The 19,040-nt window shown below is 42.5% G+C and overlaps 1 protein-coding gene across 1 annotated transcript in view; it reads left to right on the forward strand.

The window, feature by feature from the left end:
- Positions 1 to 19,040, forward strand: part of LOC115330940 (venom metalloproteinase antarease-like TtrivMP_A) — a 107,589-nt gene that overhangs the window by 25,825 nt on the left and 62,724 nt on the right. The window contains exons 5-9 of the mRNA XM_042293382.1: positions 8,954 to 9,001; positions 9,837 to 9,973; positions 11,019 to 11,090; positions 11,172 to 11,320; positions 14,920 to 14,969. Of these exons, the coding sequence (XP_042149316.1) occupies positions 8,954 to 9,001; positions 9,837 to 9,973; positions 11,019 to 11,090; positions 11,172 to 11,320; positions 14,920 to 14,969 (456 nt within the window). The remainder of the gene's footprint in view (positions 1 to 8,953; positions 9,002 to 9,836; positions 9,974 to 11,018; positions 11,091 to 11,171; positions 11,321 to 14,919; positions 14,970 to 19,040) is intronic.

The following is a 19,040-nucleotide window of genomic DNA, read 5'->3' on the forward strand; positions in this document are numbered from 1 at the left end:
GGTGGAGGCGGAAAGGGGAAGGGGGGTTATTTGATTGCCTCCCTCCACCGTATTGTTCACTGGTAAACTAGAATGTCTGGAAGAGCGCGGTGCCCTCCGCCTCTATTATTTGTCGCGGGCGTTGGCCGATGCAGTGGGACAGCATCGGCGACATGGAACTTAGTGGTGTCGTCGGACGAAAATCGGTGTTTGTCGCTCTAGTGGGACGAGGCTTTTAGAGAAAACGTGAATAATTAGCAGATACTGTGAAAACCATACAAGGGGATTATTTTAGGCCTTTATTATTCTTAGTATGGGCGACCAATGTGTCCGCACATCCGTCCGTTACCTGAGCTGCCAAGAAAATTGTGTTTACAGTCTTATGCATATGGGTGGGAGTTAGCACATTCCACTTGGACCTGTTCGAACTTTTGCTAAAGCTCCTTTCGCATTCTTTATTATTTTTCTTCTCCAATTTGTGAGTTGGGAGTCTACACTCGTATGTAGTGTATGTATTCCCCTCTTTTATTCCTTGTTTTTGTTTGTTACTTTTCAGGATATTCAATCAGAATGAACTCACCACCTTATTACATGGAAAGGCTGTTGTTATTTCCAAAGTGTCTGTAAAACAGTCTACCTGACATCTTTTGCTCACGCCCTGCTTTCTGAAGCTCGCATTCTCCGAACACAGCCTTTCTGATTTCTCTGATCCTTTTTCTTTTATGTTCAATAGATCAAGTTGTGAGTGTGCACCAGTCTGCATCCTATGTGTTCCTGTCCTTTTGTCCTTGTCTTTTTGTGCACTTTTTTCACGTTGGTCTATGATATTTTTTATCGTATATTCTAATCTGTGTTTTCATGTTTATACTTACTGCAGTCCTTACCGAGTAGAAGTTGGCATTCACTTTCGCCATTCTGATGCGAGTGTCCTCAGACGACACAGAATGACAGCTTCCTCTGCTGAAGGCCAGGCTTCATGGAAGACTGCCAAGGCTGTTCATGGTAAGGTGCTCTATATATTGAGCAATATAATAAACTTATTGCTGATAGGATTGTTTTTAACGCAGACTGTGTTTATAGACTGGCCTTTGGCGATTCCGATGCCATTCACGTGGAATGAAATCCTGTAGGGAAATTGCGCATCCCATTCGTAAGCGGAATGCTGAGTTTACAACAGAAGTGCGTCTCGACTTGCTGCCAGTATTGCTGTGTGTGTTGTGTTTGCATTTTTATTTGTTTACTTAGTGTTCCCAATAATGGTTGAAGCCTTCCCATTGGAAGTGGCAACACACAAACACAAATGAACGGCAAGAGAGGTGAACAGCGCCACTCACGCCGTTCGCCGCCGCACCCATTGGTTTTCGATGAGGTTTGCAGTATTGGTCTCTATGGTATTTGGTCATATATCGCACATGAACACAACCAGGGCACTGTGCCTACAATTCAGCACTCACAAGATTTGCATTAATACACCCTGCAGCTGGTCGCACTTTCAGAGTCATTTTAATGTTGCAAAAATGAATAATGACATTGGCATATTTCTCGTGCCAAATCCTTCATGCCTGTTCCGAACTCTGATCCCCACGAGATCACAGTAGAGTCGTTTCTGTTGTACAGTAAAACCTCGTTAATTCAACCCCCGCTAATTTGGAAATTTGGATAATTTTAACTGCCGACTGGTCCCGTCAAACGTATGTATTAGTCAATGGCAGCAAACGCTCATTAATTCAGACGGAACGCGGCGCACTATCGTAAATTCGGACGAATTCGGCAGGTGGCGCTATCTACCGTCTGTTCCAAAAGGTATAACCATATCCATCCGAAGTGCGCACGTGATTTTTCCGGTTTTCCCATGGTTTTTCGGTTCTCCGTGTTTCGCACCAGTTTTGCTCTGGATCGCCGTGCTTCAGCGCGTTACTCTCCTGGCAAGGAAGCGGCAGAAGCATTGCTGCAACGGAAAAAGGGTAGCACAAGTGACCGACGACCGGAATGGCAAAATCTCGACACGCGGGGCTGTTGTTCCCGAGCGTGCCAATAGCGAGAGTGACAGTCACGTTTTATGCCTCAACGCGGGGATCCTAAAGCCCGCCATTTTAACAACTATCCAATCCCTCAATTTTTCGTCGGTCACCCCCGCATTGTAAATTGCAACGTGACTGGCACTCTCGCTATCAGCGCTCGGGAAAAATGGCACCGGGTGTCGCGATTTCGCCGCCCCGATTACTGGTCAGTTGTGTTACTCGTTTTCCGTTGCAGCTGTACTAGGCTAAGAATTTAGCGACGAAAGTGGAAATGCTGAGGGCCTTAAAGGGCGTCGTCTTTCGACAACTTATGGAAAGTTACGACGTCAAGAGAAGCACTTTGGCCACGTACGTAAACATTTTGGCCGATATCCTACGGGCTTTTGAGAGCGAGAAGTTCAACGCGAAAAGAAAGCTGCCTTGGAAGGTGGTGCACCCGAAACTAGAAGAGGCCTTGCTGTGCTACATTGTCAGGGCACGGGATGCGTAGCTCCGACAGTGCGAGTGCGGTGGAGCACTCGACCGCGCTAAGGAAAGTTGCCGTCTTCGCCCAAGTGTCGTCCAGAAAGCAGGCGGTAATAACAGATTTTTTCTCAAAATAAAGGTTTGTCACAGGGCAACGTTTTCGCGCAGCTTTCTTTGTCCTTTCGATATTTCTACTTTCGGTTAATTCGGACATTTTTGCCGGTCCCATGAGATCCGAATTAACAAGGTTTTACTGTAGTGGCACGGCAGGTTCTATACTTGTTTTGCTTCAATCTTTGTAAGGGGGACGCTGTAATCCAATTCTACTCATCTCTGATGTACTAGATAGCACCATATTTGCAGAGATAGTCTTCAGATTTTGTAGTTCCAGCAAAATATATTTCAGCTTATAAAATATTTGTTATTTGGCTTGTAAATTTTCAAGCAGGTCTAGATTGAAGGCAGCAAATATCTTACCTGCAGTCATGGTATGTGTCCGAAGTATATTGCATTAAAATAATTGACCCAACCTCTTATTTTTGTTTTCAGTGCCTCTAGCGAATTGTGGATGCTAGGATTGCTTTTGTTTGTTTCACATAATCTACAACACTTTTTTCATCTTTATACTCAGTGCAGCCCTTGCCGAACGGAAGCTAGCATCGACTAGGCCAATTCGTTCCTGCATCATCAGCCAAGCCGAGGATCAGGTCCATGGCAGTCTGCGAAGGTTGTTGATGGTAAGCTGCCTTATATATACAGCTGTGTAATTGCAGCTTGTCCTGGATGACAATTTGAAATGCGTGTTTATGTTTTAGAAAGTGAAATTTACATGGGAATACTTGCAACGTGAAACCTCACCAAGCCTGTTCTGATCTTTCATCCTTTTGAGATTTCAGTACAGCCGTTTCTGCTGCACACATACTGCCTACTTTGGCCAAGTAGAGACTTGATCCATATGAAGGTAAGCAGGTGATTATCAACTGCTCAGTGCTGTCCGTGGTGACGTTCTCTCCTTATCAGATGACTTACCATGCTTGGTTCGCAAGGCATTTTAAAAGGAGAGCAAGTCCGCTGGTGCATGATGCTCCCAGTACTGAACAGTCGACGATCGCTTGTTCACACTCGTAAAGATCACGACTGTACTTCAAGCTCGGCAAGTGTGACACTTATGTGATTCAGCCAGTGGCTGTGCAGTATAAAACGCGCCCGATTGGCAACTTTAATGCAGTCTCGTGTAGTCCCATTGATGTTTTCTTTTGGCATGCATGATATGTGTTCACACTTTTTTTTCCCTCGCTTACCGATAGTCCTAGCTGTCTGCAGAGAGTGATTGTGAAACATGCCAACAAGCCTCTAAAGCAGTATGCAGTGCAATTTTGGTCTATTGTGCAAGCGAGGAAGAAGACTGCTCGTTTGGCTGTTGAGGCTGTGACATAGACATTAGATAGTTTTATCTGAGCATTGTTAGACCCGCTCCACTCAAAAGGAAAGCACCTGCATGCACACAACGCTCAGTCAGCAACGACCAACCGGAGCGCAGGTGCCGATGGAGAAGACAATTCCTGCACCCCTATGGCCACTGCTGACTGAGCGTTACGTGCATGCCTGGTTAATTTCCCGCTCAGTGGCTGAGCTGAGCGGGCCGTAAAAAGCGCTCAGCTAAAACTTTTTCTGATAGGGGGTGGCTGACGCATAGATATTTCAGACAGAGGGATGGCCGACACTGCTCACATCAATTCTCAGTGTGAGCAGCTCTCATCGCAATACGGAAATTATGATTAAAACTTCCTCTACCCGTTTCTGAAGGTTTTGGGACATGTGCTCCTGGCAGTATTGTCGGGCTAGACATCATTACACCCAGATCCACTCTAATAAATTCTAAGAGGATGAAGTCAGTTGCCACATAACTTGTGCAAAACTAAATCTGGAACTCAATCCTCCTTCCTGTTTTCCACTGTATTGAGAACCTTGTCCCAGTATGTGATGGGTATGTGAAGAAAATTGACCAGATAAACAATATCACTTAGAAAATAGATGTCCCATACATATTAACCTGCATCTACCAGCCACTGTACACTACCTCACTACTGATTTGGTATCTTTCAATTGATATTCCTGAACTGTTCGCACCTGTAGACATCTTAATGATGATAACGAGGGAATGTTTCATCTCATGGGATGTCATATGCTTAAAGTAAGTGAGGCTTGCGGGCATTTTAAACGGCTAGGGCATGCCGATGGAAAACACTCAATGTGAGTTTGATGGTGGACGCTGGTAATATATACTAGTTTTTGTGTAAGTCGCTATTTTTTATTTCATGAAGTCTGCAGATGACTTTTAGTCGTCAAGTTGCCATTATGTGGGAACCGGGGTGTCATACTCTGCAATGCATTACATGTTTACCTGTGTCTACCCAATCTCATTAGTATGTGTACAACGGTGAGCTGTATATGTCAAGGATATGATTTGTCATTGTCTCAGTAATGCTAATGAATCGCTATGTTTACCTAAAAGTGCTGAATGTGGATATCGGGGACTGCACACCTATCGTAACAAACGTCAGTGTTAAACAACATGCCAACTACTCTGCCAAGCTCGCCCGTCTCTCGACATGCCCTTTTGAATTAAAATAGATGATTTCCACAAGCCTTTCTCTGAAGTGGGCCTTTTTCATACAAATAGCTGACCTTGATTATGAGATAACTGGACCATTTTCGCCCCTTGGTCATCCAGTGTGTTGTTACAGGTGTGTGTCCCTTAGGGATTCTTGCTTTGATATAGTTTCCAGATTGAAAATAAAATAAAGACAATTAGTGTATTAGCTACAAAAAAATTTCCTTTTACATGGGCTGCTTGTCTCATGCCCCTCACCCCAGTTTGGAATTTCTGGATTGTCACGTCCAGCTGGTATTGATTTACCCTGTCATTCTACTGTGGTGTCGATTCTCTTTACAGGTGCTGTAATGAAGGACTTGCCTTCTCGGGTGCATGGTCGACTTGCATCACAAGCTGCATGAGAAGTGAAGAAAATTTCCTAGGCCCGTGACATGCAGCCTCTTTCATTCAGCGCACTCCTCTGGCGACAAGCGCATGATTACCAGCCGACTGTAGCTTCACTGCAACTGACAATAAACAACGACGGTAACAATTTTGTATGTTTCATTTATTGTTTACACACATTACGTGTTAAAATAACCCTTGTTATGAACTACATCATTTCTATCCAGGTGTGAATTGCACACAAAACCAAATGTTAGCATGGAAAACAAGACCGTGAACTGTATGGTTTTAGCCCGCTAGCCTGGGGTCTTGCTGGTATCTTGCGGTACTGCTGGTACTATGCCGGGGATTTGTGCTGGCAGCAGCCCGGGAACTCGCTGGGAAAAAAGACCGGGAACTGTATGTCTTGCGGCCGCTAGCCTGGGGTCTTGCTGGTATCTTACCGTATTACTGGTACTACGCTGGGGGTTTGTGCTGGCAGCATCCCGGGAACTCACTGGGACGCCCAGTGCCGGGCGTCCCAGTCAGTCCCAGTCGCTGGCCAGTGACTGGCAATCTCACTGGCCCGTTGTCGCCCCACGGGGCGTTTCCAGCGTCGGGCCAGTAGGATCTTGCCGGCAGACCGGTACCGCCCCATTCCCAAACCAGCGAGTTGTGCTACTTGGGAAAGTCTGTGGATCGATAGCGATTAAAGATAAATAGGAAAGCTTAACTTTGTGAGCGTTCGATTTCGTAAATATCTTGTTTTGTGAATAGCTCTCAAACTGGGCTTCTATATTCAATATTTGGTAATATCAGTTACTTAGTTGGCGTTAATTTATGCACTGGTCTGGAAAATCTAACTTCCGTCTACGTGTCCAAATTTTGTTTTAGCGATTGATTGGAAACATTTTCGATGTGCAAATTCCAGTTCAGATTTGATTAACGAAAAACGCCTGTAGTATATTGCAGGTTAAGAACGTAGGGTGGGGGAAGAGAAGGGGGGGGGTGAGAAGGAAGCGGACGCAACGCTGGTGAGGGGATGGGGTTTTCTCCTCCCCTCCTCAGCGTTGCGTCTATTTCCTCCTCTCCCAGCTTTCTTTTCCTTGCCCTACTTTCTCGAATCGTCCCATACTATAGGTATTTGTACTCCTGTGAATGTTTTAACGGCCTTCCACAGCAGTATAGGTTAACAGTGCTAGTACTTTGTTTCGAGCTGTGTTAACATATACACAACTATTTTTGTTGATTTCCGTTTGCCATTCGTCGCACCATCTTGTCAACTTCTGTAAACGATCATTTATTTTCTTCTGAGCATATATCTATATCTATATCTCTGAAGATTTTTTTCCGTTGTAGTAGAGCCAAACGCGTCACGGTCTTTAAAAAAGTAACATAACTTAAAACACAGAAAAGGGCGAAGACGAAGTGAACAAACACAAGGCGCCTTGTGTTTGTTCACTTTGTCCTCGTTCTTGTTTGTGTTTTCGGAGCTATTTCTTTTTTTTTTTTTTTGAAGGTTAGGAGCCAATTGGCCCCCCTTTCATTTTGGTGTCAGAGTCACACAGGCTGTAAAATACACTGGACTCACTATGCCTAAACAAAAAGAATTCGAGGTGCGCAGCGCCGAGCTATCGCCAGGTCGAGCTATCGCGTGACCTTCGAGCCAGGCAATAAAATAGGAAAGAGGCCGTTTATATAAGCAATGTTCCGGACACCCAATGCTTCTCTGGTACTTTCGAACACACCACCGACAGCACCATCGGAAAAAACTTTTAATTTTAATATCCGCTAAACATCTTTGATCCATGTTACTAATACATAAGATTAGTAGCAGCGGCCCAAGAACATCTCATTGAGGCAGACCTGAAGGAACGAGTGACTTTTCATACTTCTTCATATTCAACTGCGGAAACCGTTTTCAAAAACAAGATAAAAATGTGCAGGTATGCGAGGTGAACAGTACAAATATTCGGATCATTTCAAGAGAAAAGAACTTTTTCGATATGCATTTTGCATACTTATTGTTGGCGTTACTGTACACCTGAGAAGTGTATAAAGTATAAACCACATGTAAGCTGTTTGGCAAGCGACGAGACAAGCGACGGTGACCCCCTTCGCTGTCGCTCGGTCAGTCTTGTGAGAAGACAAACCGCATGAAAGCAACGGGAGCAAGCGACCAAGGCGATGAGCGACGTTTTCTAGAAATCCAGAGAGCAAGCCCCGCGACGAGCGACAATGAGAAATCTCCATGTCCCGTCGCTGAATCTCGTTGCTCGTCTCGTCGATCGCTAAGTCGCTTACGTGTGGCTCAGCCTTAAGGGTAAGCAAAGTCGAACCAAAAAACCGAACAGTCAAAATATTTAGATTAAAATGCAGAATAAATTCCAACCTGTCCTTTGTCTATACACTTCCACAATGCCCCCGACCCCGCCATATTAACTCACTAAGCCTGGGTTGACAAAAAAGGCACTTCACCAGGCGTTTCCCAAAGCTGTTGTGCAAAAACTTGCTTTTTGGAAAGCTGCAATTTTCGGTAACATAAATGCATGCATTTGCGTTTCTCCAGCTTAAATCAATAATATAAAAAATGTGTGACTGTAAACCAAATAATGCATGCCTAATATTTTATTTAATCTCTATCCGCATAAGTGTCGTCGAAAATAATATAAAACATGTGAATGATAAATACCTGAATAGTGACGCTCTGTCACATATTGAAACCAAAAAAAGTGTGCCTGCAAGCTCGTTCATTACTGGCATTTTAACCCATGAGCTAGTGAAAACGAGACGGAAAGCACAAAGCTCCAAACACCTAATCTGACATTTAGTCATTTATAGGACCGGGCGTCATTTGAAAGTTCGACCAGAATAATCGCCACGCTTCATTTGCATATTTGTAGTCGAATAATTGTTTTCTTTATTGCCGTGAATAATGACGAAAGAAAATAAAAAAAATACATTTTTGCTTAACCATTCCTGAATATGTGATAAACGGCGCAATGTACGATTTGGACTTTAGATCAACCTTGACGTGCAGGTGGAAACAGTCAAAAGCAACTATACTCACAGATTATTAATTCCGCCGCAGATTCAAAAAGGTTGATTGATATTCTCCGGCAATAGCGAGCTCCTTTGGTTGTTCACAATAGTCCCTGCTGCACTAAACGGACACTCGCGCGGCGTTAAAGTGGTTGGGTCACGTTAGCCTTCTCCACTTGATTAAAGTTACCAATCTCGCCCGTACCATTCACTTTAGTACAATACTTCACGTAAAGGTTGCCTTGCTACTGGTGCACTCGGCCACGTCTGCATAGTGAAAGCGTTCAACTTGTACTTTTAATGTTTCTCATAATTTCATCGATTAACCAGTAAGAAAAGAATATTCGCGATTACAACAATACTTCATTAATCGGTAGGTTAATCTATCACGTGCCCAGCCATATTAATTTTTTGTAACCATCTAGGATTCATATTAAAAAAACAATAATTTTTCCACAAGTTGCAGAAACTAGGAAGATTCAACTGGAAGAGCGATCTAATGGACCTAATTTTCGTAAGTAAATTTTATGGAGTAATTAAATGACTGTCTAGGACTTAGAATGTTACACACTTAATGGAGTCTAAATGTGCTTGAGGTATGCTAAATTAGATAGTATCATTATCTAAAAAAGCTTAACAGTGCAAAGCAATTGTCAAGATTGATATATTCCTACGTATCTATATGCCGCTGTCTTGTTTTAGATATTAAACGAAGACTTGCTTCTTTTTAATTTCGTGAACAGAACTTACAATGCTACCAACCTCAAAATGAAGGTTGTATATAAATGTATTTTGCTTCAGAGTCAATAGCGTTATGCAGTTTCCGTCGGAAGGAGGGTCATTTAAAAAAAATAATTTTGCACTAATATAATATATAGACATGTCTTGAAAAAGAACCAAAAAAAAAGAGTTCATAGATATATTGCATATCCTATATTGGGACACTTCACACGTAGATGTCTCAAAACTTTATGCTTCTACGCATTCGCAAACGAGTACAGCGAAACCAGTGGATATATTTACCAAGTAACAGATAATAGAATCCATATCCTAGATAGAAATATTAAGATAAGTACCTAAAATTGCTACCAGCTTTTTGAGCACTTTGTTTATAAACCGATTTTTCTAAACACAGTGATGCAACCTACCCTATTTTACTTTTCCAGAAATTGTAGCAGCGACAAGCGTAGCATAAAAAAAATTGTACGGTGTTTTTGATTTCCACAGATGAACATACTACTTCGAACGAACTTGCCTGGCCCAAATTAACTATCTGCAGTTCATGGTTTATGAGTGGCAATCGTGTACACAATATTCAGTACCAGTCAATTCAAAGTACACTTTTACAGGCCCTCCGAGACAAGTACAAGCACAAGTTCCAGACCCATTTTTGGTTGAAATACTGGTGGTCGTCGACAAGTATTTTTTCGTAAACTTCGACACTGATGAACAGCTTGTGACATATATCGCCACTGCTATGGCAACGGTATGCACTCTGCATTTTAATCTATTTTCCAATGTGCGTTCTCATTCAAGTTTTCTATCTGAGTGCCAAGGTAATGATTCAGAGCAATGAATAGAGTCCTCCAATATCAGCTTGCCCGGCGTCGTTCAGTCCGTGGAGGAACAAAGGTCATGTGGGGTGTCCCTATTATGTCAGGATGTTAAAAACATGTTCGGATGAACTGACATCCGTTCTATTGTTGCAATGTTGAAGTCGGCTTCATAATTTACTATGCCGGAGGCACCCCAGAGTGGACTTTGTTTGATTCGGCAAACACTGGATTGGGTGAGCTCACATTGCCGCAGATTGTACACCGCTCACCACTGTTCAGGCGACGAGGCATTAATGTTTTATTTTTTTCTCACTTTAATCAGGTAGTATATTGTGAAATTCTAATTTGTATAGATCAGTTTAATTGTTATAGCTCTGCGCATCACTATGGCAGTCTTGATTGGAATTTTTCAATGAAAGCAAAGAAGGGTAATGACTTGTCAGTACAAAAATGTGATATCCTCATAGCCCATATGACAGCGAAAACTTTTAAAACTTTATTTATTATAATTGGGTTAGAAAGACATAGACTACAAATTCTGTCTGGCACACTGTTTTTTTTATTTATTACATTTTTACTGCCAGTACTGGAAGCGTTTATAGGCGCTTAAAACGCCAAAGTGTAGCTCTAAACAAACCGCCCATGTCTCCGACCTCCGCAGGAGTATGAACGATGGAGGCTTTGGAAGAAAAGCAAGGTACTCTGAAGACTCAGTTATTAACTAGCAGAAATAAATGTGAACACTTTGACTTACTAACCGACCGAAGGTAGCGAAAGTTAAACCGAAAAGGGCAAACACGTTTATCGATTCCTTGGGGCCTTACCACGAGAAAAATACTGTGTATACTAAGTATGCGGGTCCAGTGGTCGCTCGTGAGTGCTCTTTCAGGATTAACAAAAATATTTATGAAAAAAAAATGTTTTTGTTAAGTATTTAAATAAAATTATAGAATTAAACCTGTCCTTTTGTTTAAGGTGAACATCAGATATTCAAACGCAAGCAACCCAAAAGTACAACTGCTCATCGTAAACATAACTAAGGACCTGGTGGGTTTCATTTGATGGCCATATTTCTTACATTTTAAAGTGGTGTGAGTGAAATGTAATTGCCCCTTCTATTATTTCTAGGGGTCAGATTTCCTGCGACATATTTTAGTTTCAGACCCAAGCATCCCCAATAATCCATTCAAGTTCTATACCTCACCTCACAAGACATTAACCCAGTTTGCTAAGAAATACTGGAACGCCACGTGCGACGCAGCCATGCTCGTCACAGGGTAAGAACACTAGTCAAATATATGAATATGTTAAAGAAACCTACACGAACATATAATATGAATTAGGGTGGCGATGTAGGATAGTTGGTTTATGCTTAGTAGATTCGACGCTGCCCACAAGAAACGCAGTAGAAGGGGGTACACGGAATAAGCGCTTACTTTCAGTTGAAGAGTTTATTAAAAATAAACACCGAAGTCAACAACAGCATTCCACACCATCATGACCAATTTAGCACACATCCACATGAGAGATCTCTTTGTTATGTAAGACCGATGATTGTCTTACACATTGCCCAGTCCCATCACATCATGAATGTGATGGAGAAATAAACATTTATTATTTATTATTATTTGATCGTCTAGACTTCTAAAATTTCCCTAGTCATTTGATCCCCCCCCCCCCCCTCCCAGCAATCCTGACGTGATTGAAGTTGGGCTGGCATCCACAAACTGTAGAACGAAGCGGCAAATGAAGCTGTTTCATGGTGCAGATTGTGGATGCCAGTCCAACTTTCATCACGTCACGATTGCTGGAAGGGGGAGAGATCAGATGACTAGGAAACTTTTAGAGGCTTACACGATCAAAAAAGAAGGAACTGGGCGATGTGTAAGCCGATCATCGGTCCTTCTACACAGTAAAGAGATCTGTTATGTGGACACATGCTGAGTTGGCCATGATGGTGTGGAATGCTGTTTTTTACTTCGGCGTTTATTTGCAATAAAAACTTTAGTTGAGAGTAACTGCTTGTCCCTGTGTTATCCGTTCTACTTTGTCTTCGTTTGTTGTGCGCCGTGCGGAATGTACTAAACATAATGTGATATATGAACTATATTCTACGTGATTTAAATTACTTGCATAATTATATTGTACAAAATATATAATAAATAAATAATTTTCTTATAGAACATGAGTTGGCTGCAGCGAAATGTAGTCTCACATGGTTTCTATTAAACAAAATTAGATAAATATATTATTATGAATGCAAGAAAGAGATTATGTGGATTATTTGAATGTAGGTGAGAAGTAGCTCGGAGCAAAATAAATAATGCGTATAAGTTTAATACATGCGAGTTGGCTTATTTCTTGGTCTGAGTAGTTCCGGCCGCTAGCTTTGCTATTAATGATCACATCGCAACTAGTAATATTTATAATGTCATAAAAGCATAAAACAAGTTCAAGCATTTTGAAAAGATTCGAACATGTTTAGACCTTTATTTAGTTTAACACAAAATGTTAATTTAGAGATACGCAAGCAAGAAACTAATGGCAGCGAATATATTAAATATTTGACTTGTTAATATAAATTGCATTTTGAATACTCGGAAAACGTGACAGGTCGATGGATTGTAACGTTTTATTAGCTTAGATTGGACTACTGGCATTTTTTACATGTTCATACTAAAGCTGTACTCGGAAGAACAAACTTACAAGCAATTCTTTGAGCCCCCATAGATATATTGGTCAAATAAAAATACACTAGTGACCAGGATATTTTTTTTTGATGGCGCGTGACATATAACTTATAGCATTGATGGAGCACACACCCAATCAGAACCCATGATAAGTGATTTGCTTATTAATCATTTATTGCGCTTGCTTCTGGCTAACTATACACGCTTGATACATTCTAATCTGTGTGCTATTAGCTGGTTGGCAAACTTTGTAACAATTCTTATAATTTGAAAAGGGAAATAAAATAAAGAAGCAGCACTTCCTCGTAAACCTGCCAACTTGCGTTTTTAAACGTTAAGATATATTTGAGAGTAAAATAACATCCATTTGCCCTTTCAATTCGTATGGTGCCCAGCTGCCCCCTATATGTTAGGGTGATTTGTAAAACAAATTTTCGTCGGACTTAACGATAGAATCAGTCGTGCGCGAAGTTCGATTGCTATAAATATGAGTATGAAAAGCCTGTATTGAATCAGTACTGTACCTGTAAGATTTTGAATGAAGGTGTTGTCCGGACAGAAAATTGATGACAAACTTTAGTTACAAGTCCTTATCGTTACAAATCTCTTATCAATAAAAATGCTAAGGCTGGTAAGATCGCACCACCAACACCAAGGCCAAATTCAATATTGCAACTCATATTGTCTGGGGTCACGTAAAGTGCGCACAGGAGACCTGAATATAAACTATTTTAAAAAAAGCATAATAAGAGTTGTATACTGCCAAAAAAAAGGGGGGGGGGGGGGAGTGGGAGCTTTTGTCAACAAAGACCAAGGTTGGAACTGACCTCCTCACGAGGTACCATGGTAATATGATGTTTCTTTGATTTTCGCTTGTTTTTGTTATACCTGCTGTCGCGGAATCTAAATTGTACTAACTAAAAGCGACGCTAGAAAAAAATAAAGGGCGAAGTATCTTCGTCATTCCGCATAAAAACTAACCATTAGCCTAACACGCCGAGCAATTTCAATAATTACCCACGGGAGTGAGTGCAGCGACACCCGGGACGCGTGAAATCGAAAGAACCTGTTTCAACCTTCTGTCTAACGGCTTGTCTCGGCAGGAGTGGCACCTGGAAGAATTAATACTAATGCTCCAGATTTATGTTAATGCACATTACCATATTGGATCTCGTCGTATAAATAAACCTCCTTAGAGCCACACGTGCTCGAATTTACAACGATTTCCTGTTACTAGGGTCTTCAATTGTCTCCAAAATTCGGGGTGTTTTTTCGGCTTGGGGAGGAGAGGATATTTTTTATATGTTTGGTGTTTTTTGGTGTCAATATTTGGTGTCGCACAAACATCGTTGCTTATCAGAGCCTAAGTTAAAAAACAAGTTTAATGAATGGGATTCATGAACCCTTAGAAAATATGGATGTAACACGAACGCTTCCAAAACTTCCTGGCAGCGATACGAGAAAGAAAATCGACAAACGTCGCGCTTCACCAGGAAACAGGCAGTCCAGGGGAGAGTTTAGTGGCGCCCTCTAACGGGTTTAGACAAGGCAGAAACTGTAGACCAATGTTTCCTTCCCATGAACTTGGGGTCATTCTTATTCAGTGACATCGCACTTGTTTTTCATTGATTCTTTTTGTGGAAACTGTCTCGGTGGCTCATTTGTTTTTTGTTTTGGTTTTATCTGCGTTCACCGTAAACAAGAAACTCTACTTTTTACTCTCCTTATTTATAAACCTTGAATCGATTCAATTACTTCTTTACCAATAAGATCTTACCCACCTAGTTAGTCCGCTCCTATTCTGTTCTACTCAGCTCACATTTTGACTAATTTGTTAATAATCCGGGTGACAATTTGTTTCTCTATCAGGAAATACTTTTTTTTATGATGAAAATAAATAACGTAAAAATACGAATTGTTTTTTGTTATGAATGTAAGAGAGAATGGCGTTCCTGTACACCAAGAATAAAAAAATGTTGCTAACAAAGCTTAATAAACCATAATAAAAATATTGGTCGAAATTGCGCCATACAGCCACTGTGGAAATACATCGCACTGAGTAGATTATACAGCAATATTTGATTTAACTGTATCCTTGAATAATGACTATTGCCTTTGCACAACAGGGATGTTTATATAAGGTAGTTCATAAAACTCACCCTTTAATTCAATTCAATTTCCAACAGGTTGGAGCTCGCAAACAGAAATGGTGCAGATGTTTCTACCGATGTTAAAGGTTAGTAAAATCAACATTGACTCTTTCTATACAACGCTATAAAACAATGAAGTGAACATATTGATGAATAGACCCGCCTCTAAAGAAAAACATGTTTGTGTGGCAATTTACCTTTTGTGGTGGAGATGTGCCTGAATATTCAACTTCTTGAAAAACAACGCGTGGCACAAACCACGCAATAATGACGCTTCGCGTAAAACTTACACGTTAAAACCAAAGGCTATGATTGCCCATCTGGCCCCTCTAGGAATAATAACTTGTTTTGCAACATGAGTTATTTTCATGTGGAAGCCTCTAATGCCATATAAATAGACGCTCATGTATATTATGCTAAATCTATAAAAGGTACAATTGACGCCGCGACTTACAGACACTTTCGTTTCCCCGGTAGATTTAGTGGGAAGACCGAGGACAAGTGACATTATTTTACATGAGCTACAAACTTCACGTCACGTGACAACGCCGACGCTTCCCATCTCCTCTTCATTCCTCCTCTTTTACAGTGCCCTCTTATGGAGTAAGCAACATGAATATTTCCCATCCCATCAACCCAATCAAGCGATATTGCATCTTCATTTAATTTGACGGAATTTCCAAGTCAGTTTGTAGAAATTCCCTTGCTACTATCCGTCTCAGAGAATGACACAACTCACCGGTTTAACAACACGCAGAAATTTATTGACCGCTATCTCCAGCGCCTCGATCCCAAGAGATACGCTGCTACGGCCCTGCGTCAGCAGCGGACCGCCACTCGCGGGGCCAATTGCACTTGGACCGTAGTAAATTTGTCACTTGGGCTATTTGGCAGCCTTAACATGTTGAGCTATTTAGCGCACAAAGTACAGAGAAAAAGAAGATGACAGAAAATAGCGTTACTCACAACACCATGTTTACTGACAGGAAAAGAAAGAAAAGGAAGACGATAGATTGATCCACTGCGGACACCTGCACAACCGACCAGCACCGTGAATGATAGTGGTTCGTTCATCCAGGCTCGTGTGGGCCCTTCATTGTCTTTTGAAGGAATTCTTTTTCCTCGTGGACAGCGTCACGGATTGTACACTTATACAGTTCCTGTCGTCACAGAAAACGTGGAAGGCCACCAGCACCTCGCGGGTCAATTTGTCCATGTTCCTCCCCGCAATGTTTGTCTCGCCGAATGATGGTGTGCATGTACACTCCATAGAATGAATTGGAAGATGTCCCCCCCCCCCTTGTAGCCTTCAAGGAGTAATCATGATCACGGAGTCAATCAATGAGGCATCTTCTCGTTTGGTCTATGTAGCTCTTGCCACTCAAAAGTGGGATGAATTCTGAACTGCAATCAGTATTGATGTGGAGAAACTATTTTATTCCTTACCACATGGCCGGATACTGACGTCGGTGGTAATTTGTAAGAATCCAATGGAGAGCTCACATTCCGAAGTTCCAGCGGGGTACCTATCCAAAGCTTTATGGAGCTGTTACATTCCTACGTGATGTCTATGATAGTTAGGTGGCGGAATTGCTGCTATCTGCACAAGTCATGAGTATGTATCGGTTCCTGCATCGCACCAGTCCATAGTGACATCCACATGAGAGGCAGTGAACTGTGCCATAGAAAGTGCGTTTGAAAGCAAAAAAAGTGAACATGGACGTCCGCTATGTTGATGACTTTCTGGTATTTCTTGAAGATGGCGAACGTAGGGACATACAAGTGGCAGGTATTATGGCGACATTTGCTCAGAACGGAGGGGGCGTTTGGTCCACCTTTGAGGTACCCAAAAAAAGGGAATTTCAGTTCTTGGACCTTTCCCTCTAACTGGGTGTCACCCGAGCTTGTTGGTCGTACTGCCAACGATCCAAGAAAGATATCCTAGACTATGGTCTGGCCCACTCACAATACATCAGGAGGGGCATAGTTCTAACGGCTCTGCATTACAAATGTCCTGCATTCATTATATGGCAGCCAGATTCAGTTGGCAAGCCGAGAGGCAAACAAAAGCTGTCTATTCGTCAGCCCTATTGGCTGAAGTGGCAAATGCTCGGGTGAAGAAAACGAAATGCTTCCAGACGAATCAGACCAGTGTAAATAAAACAAGGTCAGGACTTAGTGGTAATACCGTACCTGCATAGGATGTCCCACAATGTAACAAAAAACGTTGCAAGCAGCTATGGAGTCAGAGTAGGTTTTTCACCACTGCAAGAAAGAGTGAAAGTTGCCCTGAAATGAATGCTCACGCTGAGGGTACCCTACAGCACAGTGTGCCAAGAAGCATGCAAAGTAATTTCTTCTCTGTGATTCGGGCGTCGTATATAAGATACCGCTTTGTTGTGGCAAGAGCTATATAAGACAAATGGCAGATGCCTCAAAGGTCGACTCTGTGAACATGATTACTCTTTGAGGGCTACAGTTGGTGGACATTTTCCAATCCATTCTAGGGAGTGCACATGCAGACAGTTATACGGCGAGACAAGCATCTTGGGCAGGAAAGACGAAAAATTGACCCGCGAGTTACTGGAGGCCTTCCACATCTTTTTGGGAATATGAACTGCATTAGTGTAGAATCCGTGACGCTGTCAAACAAGGAACGATAATTTCTTTGGCAGACAATAAAAGGCCCAAACGAGCCTAGATGAACGAGCCACTATCATTCACCGGGATAGTGATAGAAGCACGTTTCCGCAGTAGGTCATTCTCTCTTTTCTTTCTCTTTATTTTTCTGTCAGTAAACATAACTTTGAGTGGCCCTATTATCCTTTCTGTTCTCTCTACCTTGTGCGCTAAATACCTAAATACGCACTTGGACACCTCGCGGTAGAAACAACTATGAACGATTCGGCAGGCGGGCCAACTTGTCCAACACTTTGGATCCGCAGGTTGCCCACACATCTCCCCCCTTCTAAACACAACAGGAAATGTCTTAGGAAATCTTAGGGTGGCCTTCCTTCTGGGCCAAAGAGGGTCTCCGCAGATGGGCCGAAATCCTGTCATAGTACCTCCAGATGGTACCGGCGCGGCTGTGGTGGTTCTGATGATGGGAGCTGCGTCTCCGCCGCGACGTCTCTGGCCCGATGCTCTAGAAATTAAAAGCAAACTGAGGCCATGCCGCGGCAAGAATAAGTGGTTGCGCCCGACGACGACGCCTGCCCAACAGCAATACAGGAGCAGGGCTACTTTCTCTTCAACCGTCCTAAAAATACCGAAATGGGCATGAAAATAGTGCACTTAGGATTGATGCTCCTTTCGTAGTCTTCACCGCAGTCGCAGGTTGTGTCTCGGCAGAGACGGTGTGGAATTTTCCGAGAGGTGGTCAAGGTTGTTGCCATGTGGAACCTGCGATACCTCTACCTCGTCGCGTTTATAAAAAGGTTTTATGTTGGTGACATAATGGACTGGCACACGTCACCATATTCGCCATGCATCAGCTCATGAGACAGGTTGGAGAGCTTCTTGCTAACATGGTACAGGACCTCGCATCTCCTTGCTAAAGAGGCCGTGAAGCCTCTAGCAGCATCACTCAACGGGTGAGTTCACTCAGCACCGGATCTACGTCGAGCTGCAGGTTCCTCCCCTCGCTGTACTGGTTGCGTGCCGCAGTCTCGAGATGTCGAGGCTCTCTCCAGCTTCCCGCATTTTCTCCGTGAAGCGCTTCCGGAGATTTTCTGCGAAGTGCGTAGTGGTGTGCTGCATGCTTGCTGCCTCTGTGCAAAGAAGGCCACTTCCCGGGGAAGATGCGAGTTCTTTCCAAAGTTGAAGTTGAGCCGAGGTAAAACCCGTACTTGGTTGATTATTGTCGGGTAGAATAGAATAGAATAGAATAGAATAGTTTATTCCAGGTTTCTTTCAAAAATACATTTTCCAGAATCGTCTCACTTAAGCACATGTGTGCTTGTGTGTGAGAACGGGCAGTCCAGCTCTACAAGTCTCCCTCCCCCCCCCCCCAAACGCATTACTCCAAGAAAAAAAAAAGAAACAAGAATAAAACAAAAACTAAATTTCAAGAACCCGTGGGGTGTCGTACTGTGGCTCAATAATCATGAACACTTCGCGGATTGAACTTTGCGTCGTGCAATCATATCCGTTATATT

The sequence above is a fragment of the Ixodes scapularis genome, unplaced genomic scaffold, assembly GCF_016920785.2.
Source record: "Ixodes scapularis isolate PalLabHiFi unplaced genomic scaffold, ASM1692078v2 PGA_scaffold4__175_contigs__length_147842914, whole genome shotgun sequence".
In the NCBI taxonomy this organism is placed as follows: Eukaryota; Metazoa; Arthropoda; class Arachnida; order Ixodida; family Ixodidae; genus Ixodes; species Ixodes scapularis.